At 44.0% G+C, this 12,590-nt stretch overlaps 1 protein-coding gene across 1 annotated transcript; it reads left to right on the plus strand.

Moving 5' to 3' along the window:
* The first annotated feature begins 1,209 nt into the window (after positions 1 to 1,209).
* LOC103638764 (uncharacterized) lies at positions 1,210 to 5,514 on the plus strand. The gene is made up of 3 exons (XM_008661583.4): positions 1,210 to 1,570; positions 2,698 to 3,030; positions 3,106 to 5,514. Exons 2-3 carry the CDS (start codon positions 2,711 to 2,713, stop codon positions 4,955 to 4,957), a joined length of 2,172 nt encoding a protein of 723 aa, XP_008659805.1. The 5' UTR covers positions 1,210 to 1,570; positions 2,698 to 2,710; the 3' UTR covers positions 4,958 to 5,514.
* Positions 5,515 to 12,590: the final 7,076 nt, after the last annotated feature.

A 12,590-nucleotide genomic window follows, 5' to 3' on the forward strand; every position in this document is an offset into this window, starting at 1 on the left:
AGGTTCTTCCCCTTGCATGGTAGACTCATCGTCGGAGATGGGTGATGACTCTAATCTCCCCCGATGAAGAGGACGTCGGGGTAGAAAGGAGTCGTCGCGATGGCGCTCTTCTTTCCGTCCTCCTTTGAGGGTGAAGGTGTCGGAAAGACGGCTCAGCGTGCTCTCGTCCCCTAACTCAGAATGTTTGCTTCCTTCTTTCGAGTGATCCGTGTCCACTCCTTTGTGGGCGAGGTGGACATCAGAGTTTTTCGGGTAGGTGAGCTCCGGCCTTCGGTTTGTAAGAGGTCATCTTCGCTTGAGATGTGGGTGGTGGCACCACCCGCTATTCTGCTCTGGCTCTCCTCGGGATTTCCGAGGAAAGCTTCTTCTCCGGCGGATCTGCTATGCGGTGCAGAGTTTCCTCTTCATCTACTACGGATGAGATGGTTCCAAAGCAGAACATAGTCTCGGGACGAAGGGCGATCTTGCACTTGGAGGTGATGGCCATTGAGCTAGCTTGGATCAACGACACCCCCCTACCCGGCGCGCCAGCTGTCGGTGTTTAGAGCCCGACCACACACCTAGGGTTACCCTTGTGGTGCTTTTGGGTAGGAAAGTGCTGTTGAGTGTAACTCAATGGTTCTTGCTGGATGCACGAAAGAGAGAGACAAACAATTTTCTGCAGATTCGGGCCGCTTGGAGAGGCGTAATACCCTACTTCCTGGTGTGGATCTATATGTGGTGGGTTACAAGCGATGTCTCCTGGATGGAGAGAAGCTAATGAGATAGGTAGATGGGAATGAAAATGATGTGGTACCCTCTGCGCCTTATATACACGACCGTAGGGCACTCCATACTTACATCATGATCACATATTTCCTAAATAATAGTGAACCGACTGAACTGTTCTTCCGAAAACATCGCCGATTCATCCCTAATCCGCGCCGACATTTGTGGGCGCCACGCGTGGGAAAGTCGGACGGTATCTTTGGATAACACATGATTTGACGGGATGCCTGAGCTTGAGTCTGTGTCTGTCACCTTCTCATGTCGGCCCATTACGCTAGTAGTTTTTGTCCTGCCCATGAAGGGATGGCCTTGCGAGGTAACTGGCCCGATGCCCCACGCGAGGGCCTTTCGCCTTCTAGTGGACCCGGGGATATCTGTCCCCACAGGTCGGGTGGGATTTGATCCGTCCGTTTTTAAACCTAACGGAGGCACAATAACCGTGTACATTATTGACTTAATAGACAGTACAAATAGTATAGATAAAGAAGAGAGAGATGAGATGGGGATTGGGGAATGCGGGATGCGTGTGACGCGTGGACCCCGCACGCAAACCCTAGATCGGAAGCCGCACCCGGGCACATGACCGCCTTATCCCCGAGTCAGACCAGCGGCGGCCGGAACCGGGAGCCCCGTTGCTGGCCACGCCCCCACCGCTCGCGCGCGTCGAGCAGCTTCTCGTCGTAGTTGAGCCTACGCTTGGCGCCTACCGCCGGTTCCGCTGCCGGGTGTCCTCCCTTCGTGCCGCTGACACCAGAGGGTAGGATCCCCGCGCTTTCGACCAGCAGATCCCGCCGCGACCCAGGTAATCGATACACCTGTTCTGTGGGAGTCAAGTGCTTCCTGGGGTTTGTCCGTGACTTCTTGAATTCGGCTTCATTAATCCTAGTCGGCCACACGGATCCGTACTACTGAAAACCAGAACTTCGATTAGGTTTTTCTGTGCCCGCTTATCTGCCGCTTGCTTTCTCAAAGTAATGTATCATGGTACACTGAGCGCCTCCTTGAGAAAAGAAGCAACAAGTTCAATTCTTCACTTGTATTTCATCCTGGAAGATATGTTTAAAATGCACATGAATCAAAACATCGCTATTATTCCCACACCGAGTTTATTTCAAGTTTGCTTGTGGCAGAGGAAAGCCTGGAATCCTCCAGTTACTAGTTTTGCCATTCAGTCCGCTCACTAGGGGCGTGATTAGTTCTGGTTTCTACTTTCTAGGTAGCCAGGCTGACATGTGGCAGCCAGGGTCTCTGCATGTAGGAGCACCTTCTTTGGTTCATGTTTCCATCCATACCATCTCATCGCATAGCTTGATTGGTTGGTCTCTCCCTACTCGCCTTGTGCAGGCGCCAAGAGAGCAGCAGACATGTGACGTGCACTGCGTGAGCTAGGCTCCCCAGAAACAAAATCCCATTTCATTTCTTGGCCTAATTTGCACCCACAAATCCTTGCCCATGTGGACGTCCGTCGAACCAAACATCTACCTCCTGCATGCTGCATCCAACCAGCCTGTTCTGACTGCATGCATGAAACCAATCACACCTTAGATATCTAGTCATTTCCATAGGGGCAGTACCTTCTGTTTGCACATGAAATCCTATATTTCTACAACTATTTATGAAGCTGAACTGCTGAACTACTGATGTTTGGGTTGTTATTAAACATTGCATTTAACCATTGGAGATGTTTGTTATCACTTTAAAATTATTAATGGAAAAAGTACAAATTACTCCCCTCACCTATGGACAATGTTCACAACTTCACATAGCCCCCCACAGTGTTTTTAGTTCATTTTACACCTCCATTCGTTTGAGTTGATTTAATTTACCCCTTTACAGAATTTGTCTTTTTCCTTGTGTAATAGACACACATGGAGTGTCTCAAAGAAATCAGTTAGTAGCCTAATTCTTGAACTTGTTGTCCCTTTGTAGGAAGGAGACACTTATGGGGAAGGGACAAATATTAGCTGTTCTTCAAATAGGTGGAGAATTCAACACCGATGAAGATGGACACATGTCATATTCTGGTGGAGAGGCACATGCTATGCATGTTCAAAGTGACTGGACTTTTAGTGCATTTAAGCAAGAGATATCGTCAACACTTAACAATCTGAAGCTTGACCAGTTTGCATTCAAGTATTTCCTTCCAAAGAATGATAAAACTTTGATCTCTATTTCCAATGACAAGGACCTACGACGCATGGTTGAATTCCATGCGGAGTCAGATTCGACATACATTTATGTCATGAAGAAAGCTGACAACAGGTACTTGTCTACTGTCCTAATTTCTTGTGGTCACATTAGTAAATTGCAGAATGACACGCGGCATTTTTTTTTCAGATCAAAGAACATTGTTGCTGTCTTGGACACTCCCACAGATGCCTTTGCGATTGTCCCAACAACTCAGGATGGGTCTAAGAGACAAAAGGTTTGTGCAAGTTGGAAGAATGTGATAACTGGAGTTGGCCAAGTGTTTGAAGGACCTAAGGATTTCCGTGATGCCTTACATAAGTATGCCATTGCACATAGATTCCATTATAGATTTATCAAGAATGACTCATCTCGTGTGACTGCTGAATGTACTGGTGAAGGTTGCCCATGGCGAATACATGCTTCTAAGTCCCCTGCAAAGAAAGAATTTATGGTCAAGAAAATATCTGAAAGCCACACCTGTGAATCTGAAACAGTCAAAAGCAATCGGTTGGCTTCTCAACGATGGGTTGCTAGTGTCATAAAAGAAAAGTTGCGTGATAGTCCAAACTACAGGCCAAGAGATATTGCAAATGATCTTCAACGAGAGTATGGACTATGCCTGAACTATTCACAGGCTTGGCGTGGAAGATCAATTGCTCAGAAGGAACTTTATAGTACACACGAAGAGGCCTGCAGTCAGTTGCCTTGGTTTTGTGAAAGGATTGTAGAGACAAACCCTGGAAGTGTGGCAACTGTAGTGGCCTTGGAAGATTCAAAGTTTCGTTTTTTTGTTGCATTCCATGCATCGCTCCATGGTTTTGAGCATGGGTGCAGGCCGCTCCTTTTTCTTGAAGCGATAACTGCAAAGCCGAATAAGCACTGGAAGCTACTGGCTGCTGCTTCAGTTGATGGTGAAGGTGATGTGTTTCCAGTTGCTTTTGGTGTTGTGGATGACGAGTCGCGTGAAAATTGGCATTGGTTTCTTGAGCAACTAAAATCTTCACTTGGCACATCTCGAACCATCACATTCATATCGAATGGAGAACATGGACTTTGGGATGTATTATCTTCAGTTTTCCAAGAGTGTCATCATGGCTACTGTGTGGAGTCTCTTATTGAAGAATTTAAGATGCAACTGGATGATGCATGGACTGAGGAACTAAAAGATTCGATGGTTGAGCATCTTAAGAAGGCCATAAATTCATGCACAGCTGATGAGTTCAATCAGTATATTGAGCTCATCAAAAGTGGTTCTGACAAGCTTGCTGATTGGCTCTTGGAGATCAAACCTGAGCGATGGTCAGATGCTTTTTTCAAGGGATCACGTCATGGGCAGTATTCTTGTAATATTTTTGGCACTGTGTCTGAGTGGATTCCCACGAGATATGAGCTTTCAGTTGTGCAATTGGTTGACACGATAAGATGCAAGCTGATGGAGATGATGTACACACGCAGAGAGTCTTCCAATGCATGGACTGAGGTATTAACACCGGCAGCCAATCAGAAACTTCAGGAAGAGGTGAACAAAGCCCACACCCTCAATGTCCTTCCAGCAGAAAACGGTGAAAATGGCAATGTGTTTAAGGTCTGTGATGACTCAGTTAATGTTGTCAACCTTGACACATGGGAATGCACCTGCCAAAGGTGGCATATTTCTGGGCTGCCATGCATGCATGTGATTGCTGTATTGGAGCGCACTGGGCAATATGCATATGACTACTGTGTGAAGTACTTCACAACAGAATGCTACCGCTTGACCTATTCCTTGTCAATAAATCCCATACCTGATGTTATTGTGCCGCCTACATTAATCGACTTAGCTCAGAGCCCAGCAACATACCCATGCCCACTGCGAACCCGCCGTCGGGTTGGCCGGCCAAAAGAGAAGCCTGCTGATCCTCGCATTGCAATCAAGAGGGCAGTGCGCTGCAGCAGGTGCAAGGGTTATGGACACAACAAGGCAACCTGCAAAGTTCCTATCAGCAGTTTCAGCACGTAGTATTTACTCATCAAATCAGTTGTGCAGTGTGCATTAGTGTGGAGAGTTGTTCGTGTTATTCTCTGCAATGTTAGTGTTGATGTTTCTTTTGATAGTCTGTGATACATGCTAGGGATGATCTTAGCTTGGCTGCCAAGAGAGGAGTCTGCTGATCCTCGCATTGCAATTAAGAGAGCAGTGCGCTGCAGAAGGTGCAAGGGTTATGGGCTTATGGCCACCACAAGGCAATCTGCAATGTTCCGATCAGCACATAGTATTTAATCATTGGATCAGTTCCGCAATGTATATTAAGGTGGAGAGTTGTTCGTGTTAATTCTCCAAAATGCTAGTTCTGATGTTTCTTCGGATAGTCTGTTATACATGCAAGGGTTGATCTTAGCTCTAAATTGATCTGTATTTTCACCATTGCTTAGACTAACTGTATTCAGCTTGTGAGTAAAACGCCGTAGCTTATACTCATGTTGCTATCCACTTTACTCACTTTCTTTTCCGTTGTGTCTGCTGTGTGGCTTCCTCGCCATCTCGGCAACTGCAAGACTAAAATTAGCTATTCTCGTTCCTTGGAGCACTACATTATTTTGTTTGCTGTTCATCAACGTCCTGAAATTACACTGGTTCTTTCGGGATTAGTTTCTTATTATTGCCAGAACACTGAACATTGACCTTTTTTCTTTTGCCACTGTACATTCTGATGTTTTGAAATGTTTGCTGTGATATGCTTGCCATGCTAGAAAGAGTTAATTTTTGTGCTGTTTTAGCATATTTGAGTCCCATAAAAAAACATTTCTTATTGTTTGCCCTTTATCTTTCATTCGTTCTGTTCTGTTCTTTGATGGAAGACGAGATTTGCTGCAGCCTGCATTGTATACCACTTTCTTGGATCCATCTTTGTAAACTCTGAACAAGCGGCCTTTTGGTGTCAATGCCTTAGCACCAAAACGGCATGATGTTACTCTGTTGTAATACCTTCGATCTTTGGAGACAGTTTTGGTGTTATACACTCCAAAGAATGCACCACATGCTGTCATTACGGGTCGTCTTTGGAGAGCAATGTTCTTTTTATCCTCCTTGTAGCAGAAATGAACCCTACTAGTAGTTGTAACAACCTAAAATCATATTCTGAATAAATTAGTAAAAGTTATTTCGTGATTTAAATAAATATGTTTTCAAATGATAGATTCTTATGTGAACTATCCTTTATGTTAAAGATCAATTTTTTTTTAAAAAAATTAAATTAAACTATCTCTTAATATAGATTTTATATATCTATACCTTTTAAATAAATATGTAAAGATTATAGATTTATTTTATTGTACTTCTAAATGTGGCTATAAGTTTGAATTATTTTCCTTAATAATTATTATTATAAAACATCTTACAAGAACTATTACTATTGAGTTTCATTTGCTTAAATGAATAAATTAAATAATATAAATGTTTTGCATTTAAATTGAGTTTTTATTTGTTGCAATTTATACTCAAAATAAAAAATTTAACTAAGTTCTAAATTAGACTTGAATTTTAAATTTAAAATAGAAAGCAGAAATTAGAAATATAAGTTAATATAATGTATCTATTTATGTTTAGTTAGTTTGTTTGTACACGGCGTCTTTTAGGTAAAGGCGATACAAATTAGGATATCACACCAAGATATTTAAGAAAATACTCTTTTCAACTCGTGTGTAATATCTAAAAAAATAATTTAAAATTTAAATAAAAATATATTCTAAGATTGACTTAAATTGGAGGTCTAATACGATTAGTATAAATTAACAACAGTATTATCGAATAAAAGAGACAAGTTAGAATTACTAGCAGATAGATAGATATGATTCTAACAGATAAGTATCAAATTAGATCTGTCATGTAACTACCAACCTACCAACCTATATAAATACATGCTACCATAACACTTCAATCCATCAACGATAGACTCATCTCTGGAAGTTCCGCCGGGTGTTTGCGATCTTCAGTTCCTCTCGCAATGGCGTATCAGCGGGTGGATCCGGAGCCTTTCTTGCCGCCTGGTTTCAGCGCCATGATGGTGCAACACCGAGAGATCATGTTCAGGTCAGTGTCTCGGAGGCTTCCACCGATGCATGAAGACTGGGCCATCATCAATATTCACCCTTTGCTAGATCCTGAGGTACTCTTTCATGCGGTTAGGGACGTGGTCAGAGAATACTTAGTTGACCATCGAAGGCTTGGAGTTAGAGACATTCAGCGTTCTCACCTTGGTCAAGTTTTGGTGCAATTCCAAAGTGTACTTGATAGGGATAACCTCGTCCTACTAGGTCCGCAACAATATCTTGATGCTACCTTTACTGCTTTAAGGCACAATGATGCCTGGAATCACCGTGCCCTTTTCTTCAACCGTGAGTGCTGGCTGATGCTGTTGGGTTTTCCTTTAGACTATCGTTCCTCGGATTACTTGCAAATTGCCATTGGTTCTTTCGGCAGACTGATACTGTGGGAGGAGGATAGGCATAATGTCACCAGGACTTTGCTTCGGGTTCGGGTCACATCGCTAGAAGAAGTGCCTCAGTTCATTGTCTTCTCTGAAGCCGAAGGATTCATCAGGGCTTCTTGGACTGTGCAGTGTGAAATCATCCAGTAGAATATGCTAGGCGACCAACTGCAGGATGAGGACCCAATACCAGTGGCTCCGGAAGATGGCCAGCAACTCTCTTTAGCCTTCTTTGGTCTTGGTCAGCCATTGCGTGCTGCCGGTCTTGACCTTAATTTCCCGCCAGTTCTGAATTTGGGGGATGATCAGGTTTAGCCTGAAGAAAATGTTCAGGGAGAGTGGGACCAATGGATCGTCAATGTTCAACCAACTCAGCAAGTTTAGAATAATATGCAGCCAGACGAGCAGCAGATTAGCAATCAACATTCTGACTTGTCTTCAGATAGCTCAATGGGTTTCAACCCGGGTGTTCCCCTTCAGATTGGACATGTTTTGGGAGATCATGCTTTGGTTGGTCCTGTAGATAACAATATATAGCCTGCTCATTTTCCTGCCGTCCTTACTCTTGGTGCCGTGCAACCGAATCTTTGGCTGGAGAATTTAATCAAGTTCAACCGCCACTAAATGGGCATGGGGAAGTAGATGGTCCACTTATCCAGGTGGTTCCCCATGGGGGTGAATAGGCTATGGTTGATGTCCCGCATCCAGGGGATCAGCCGGAAGATGAACTTCATGTTTGCTCCGGAATGGCAGCCCGACCCGGTGTTTCAGATGCACATGTCAAGGAAAAGGAATGCTCAGTTCTATAGGCTTTGGGCAAATTATTTTGCCCCTACGGGTGTTCCTGAGATTTATGTGAAGATCTCCAAGCCATGGTCGTCCTTTTTTCTGTCAAATCTTCTCCAGCCAGAATCTTTCAGCTGGTATAAGTCATTCCTATCTTCAGAGATTCCACCTACCTTGTTGGAGCCGGAGCTGGAATCTCTTTCGTTTGCCATCCCCAAAACTTGTCTGTTGGAGACTTGTTCTCAAATGCTATGAATTAAGAACAAGACAACACAAATATTAATGGTTAAATACCTTCGTCCTTCGAAGCATTATCTCCTTTAGGATATAATGATCTTCAGATGAAGGTCGTGAAGGTCATACCTTCATCATTTCAATATATAATGGAAAGCAGAAGCATGATTTATGTATAAAGAATACAAATAATCATTATATTACTTATATTCTTATTGAATAACCGTGAATAAACATTAACAATATTGAATTACATTGATACCTTCGGCTTGACAGAAGGTAAGAATCCAAGTGTGACGTGCAAGTGAATACAAGTCAGCGTGAACAGTATGGTGCTATTGTTCATCTATTTATAGGCACAGGACGCAGTCTGTGTAAAATTACATCCATGCCCTTGACATTTACTATTGACTTAGGGTTAATCTATCAAGGACTAAACAACCTTTTCCCCTTTAAGTCGGTTTCATTTTCCACCGCTAAGCCGAAGCTTCTCCACAGGTAGCTTCGGAACTGGTTCATTCTTCTCCCGGACTGCACTTTTCATATCATGTACTGCTTCATCCCAAGGCCGAAGGTCCCTGTATATATTTTATAGTTGGAAAACATGTCAGTCGTGTTTTTGAGGACCTTCGGAAGACGAAGGCCCCCAACGGTAGCCCCTCGCAGTATTAATTTGTTCTTGCAATAACGAATTCAGACTGCGATGTGAACGAAGGCCTTAAACCGAAGGTCCCAAAAAACACCTTCCCTTCGCTAGAATAGTGAAAGTCAATGACAAACGAGCCCCGCCAAGATGCAAGGCGCTAGGAGTATAAATAGGGACACACAGCGGTAGCATTTGATACACCATTTCTGCTGTTTGCGCTATTTTCTCAAATTTTTAACTCTTGCTTACCAACCCTTGTCTGATTTTCGAGCTTTGGTTTAAAGACGTGCTTGCTCCATGTCTGAGGAGAAGAAGATAACTGAGGAGAGAAAGATAACTGAGGAGAAGAAGCTGTATGAAGAAAAGAAAGTTGCAGACCCTTTTATTGCTGGGTTTTATGAGTCTTGGCAAAAACAAATACAGAGAAAATTACCAAGGAGATAATGGAGGGTTTGTCTGAAGATTCTGATGACAGTGATGATTATGATGTGGAAAGTGGAGATGAAGATTCTGAGGACCGGCCTTGGCGGCCAAGCCATACCATCTTCGGGAAATCGACTATTAAACAAAGTCATATTGACACCATGAGAGGGAGATATTCCCACGACATGTCTATTGTGAGGGTTGGAGGAGACAACACTGCCCCTGCTCCTGAGGAAAATGAAGTTGTTATTTACCGAAGCTTCTTGAAGGCAGGCCTTCGGTTCCCGTTGAGCAAATTTGTGGTTGAAGTGTTAAAGATATTCCAGATCTTTCTTCATCAGATAACTCCCGAAGATATAATTAGGACGGGGATGTTTGTTTGGGCTGTAAGAAGCCAGGGGCTGGAGCCGAGTGTGAAGTGCTTCTGCAATATGCACGAGCTATTATACGAGACGAAGGCTACTGGCAAAGAACAGTACCACAACAACTTCGGTTGCTATGGATTTATTGCTCGCCCCAATGCAAGCTACCCGGTGCCAACATACTAGAAAAGATGGCCCGGGTCCTGGATGGAGGAATGGTTTTATGTTAAAAATGATCTGATTAAAAGGGAAGATATCAGGGAAATCATCCAGCGCCCCATCTGGTCTCGCTTCGGCCTTCGAAGGCCGAAGGTGGCTATTGATAGTGACGTCGAAGCATGCCATAAGGCCTTTAGCAATGTTTGCGCCTTCATTGGCACAAGAGATATAATTCAAGAGCACATAGCCTACTGAGTGTGGCCACTTATGGAGAGCTGGGATATACCGAAGGAAACTACTGCTGAATCCAGTGAAGGTGGCCTAGTTCGATTGAAATATACCTTCAAATTTATAGATAAGTTTGACGAACCAAATGATGACTGGTTGAAATGCATTGAAGCTACCAGCGACGAGCTGCTTGGGACATTTTCCAAGGCCGAAGATGATGCCTTGTCCACAACCTTCGGGGGTCGGGGCAAGAAAAGATTGAACATGGTGTTTGATGCAATTGGCTTCGTATACCCTGATTATCACTACCCACTGCGAAGGCAAGGAAAGAAGAGAAAAACTGCCGCTTCGGCCACCACTGCTGTGCCGAAGGGCAAGAAAATGAAGGTTCTGACCCACCGGCCGCGATATATTGAACCGGCCGTAGTGCCTGAATTTGGCGAAGGGACCTCTTCAACTACCGAAGCAAAACAAGCTGCTCCCACCATTCAGAGCGCTGAAGAATTAATTGTAGTGCCGAAGGTGCCTACAGTCGGGCCAGCCGAAGCCAAGGATGATACGACCAGAGAGCCAGAATTGGAAAAAACAATGATGATGCCAAAAATTTTGAGCCCACCGACAGAGGCAGAATTGCCGAAGATAACAAAGGCTCCTGCCATAACTCCCAAGAGGAGGAGGATGGCCAGCGTGCTGGACGCTGTCATGGATACCACAAAAGCCTTGACCCCTGCTCCTATCAAGAAAGTTGCCGAGGCTGTCAAAGTCCAGGCCAAAGCCAAAGCTGGGCCTTCAGTGCCCATTGAGACGAAGCCTGCCACGCCTGAGGATAAAGCCAAGCAACAAACTCAAAATACCGGCAAGGCAGCAGGGCAGATCGTAACAGAAAAAGCTGAAGCTCCTGCTCCCGAAGCTCCGTCTGAAGATATTAATTACATTATTCGACATGCTTCGGGGGAAAAGGTTATCCGAAGAAGAAGTCTTGGAAGCCAAACATTACGCCCGAAAACTAAAATATCCGGAGGGGGCCTTGGTGTTTAATGGCACAAACGAAGACGATTTCCTGTACTGTCTCTCGGACAACAAAGAAATATCCGATTGCCGGGAGATAGCCAAAAGTATGGGATTTCCAAAGCTTGAGGAAGGTCTTTCGGCCATGTCGAAGGATGATCTTGCTGATAGCCTTGTATATAATAGTATAAAGGTACATGAGCTGTTAACTTTAAAGTTGGAAATGAAGTATTTCATTGTCATGCTTAATTCTTTCTTTTTCTCGCAGGGCCTAATTCTTAGTAATGCTTTGAGGGCACAAAAGAACGCCGAAGACGAAAGTTGCACAATAGCTCTCAGCAACCTTCGCTCAGAGGTAATTGAGCTGAGAAACGAAGGTTTGGAGAAAGACAAGATTCTGATTTCATTGGTGAGTAAAATGAAAGAAGACGAAGCTAAATACAATGCTCAGGCCGAAGCCCAAAAAGCCAAGGTCGAAGAACTTCGGAAAAAGCTCATCGAGGCTAATGAAAACTATGCAGTTGCAAAAGCTAGCAAAGAGATCAGTGAATGGACACAAGCTAGGCTAGAGAAAAATATTGAGGAGCTTCATGAATCCAAGGAAAGATGCTTTGAAAAATCCTTAGATTGCGTGAACAATTTGAAAAACAGCTTTGCAAAGGTAGGTGCCTACTCCTCTGAGGAGAACTTCGTTCGAGGCGACCCCGAAGGCGTTATTGAATGGATAAGCGGGGAAGCCGAAGCTTTTGAGGAAATTCTGAACGATCGTGGAGATATCTGCGCTTTCTCCGGCGCCTGGGGGATTGCAGCTATTCTGGAGAAGGGTGGATGCGATCACGTCAAAACTACAACCCAAGCCGAAGCTGCCTTCTCCATAGACGATACAAAGGATCCTTCAGACGAAGCGACTTTAATGGGCGGAAAATTTTATTCTGATGTCTGGGTAAACGGTGGCCGAGAATCAGCCCAGGAAATTATAAAAAAGAATGAAAAAGACACTCATGACGCTCGAGAAGAAGCTAGGCGAACTGAAGAGGCTGCTGTGCGCGAAAGGCGCATATGTATTGTTTTTTGAATTTTAACTTCGGTACTTACTTTGTGGCTTCGAACTAATAGTTTATCTATTACAGCTTAGCTATCACCGCTGCAGGAGCCGTACAATCCCCTGGCTGATCTGGAGATGAAGGAAGCACTGGACGTTATGAGCCTTGCAAACTCTATTATCGACGAAGTTGTCGACAAGTTATTAAACGAATTCGCAGAAAAGATCCTTAGAGAACAGTAGACTTTGTTGTAATAATACTTTGCAAATTTATTGTT

The sequence above is a fragment of the Zea mays genome, chromosome 9, assembly GCF_902167145.1.
Source record: "Zea mays cultivar B73 chromosome 9, Zm-B73-REFERENCE-NAM-5.0, whole genome shotgun sequence".
Classification (NCBI taxonomy): Eukaryota; Viridiplantae; Streptophyta; class Magnoliopsida; order Poales; family Poaceae; genus Zea; species Zea mays.

What these genes read in the sequence shown, in the direction of transcription:
- LOC103638764 (XM_008661583.4), top strand. Translation starts at nt 2,711, where the DNA reads ATGGGGAAGGGACAAATATTAGCTGTTCTTCAAATAGGTGGAGAATTC. An exon ending in ATGAAGAAAGCTGACAACAG is followed by an intron (nt 3,031 to 3,105) that starts GTACTTGTCTAC and finishes TTTTTTTTTCAG; the next exon opens with ATCAAAGAACATTGTTGCTG.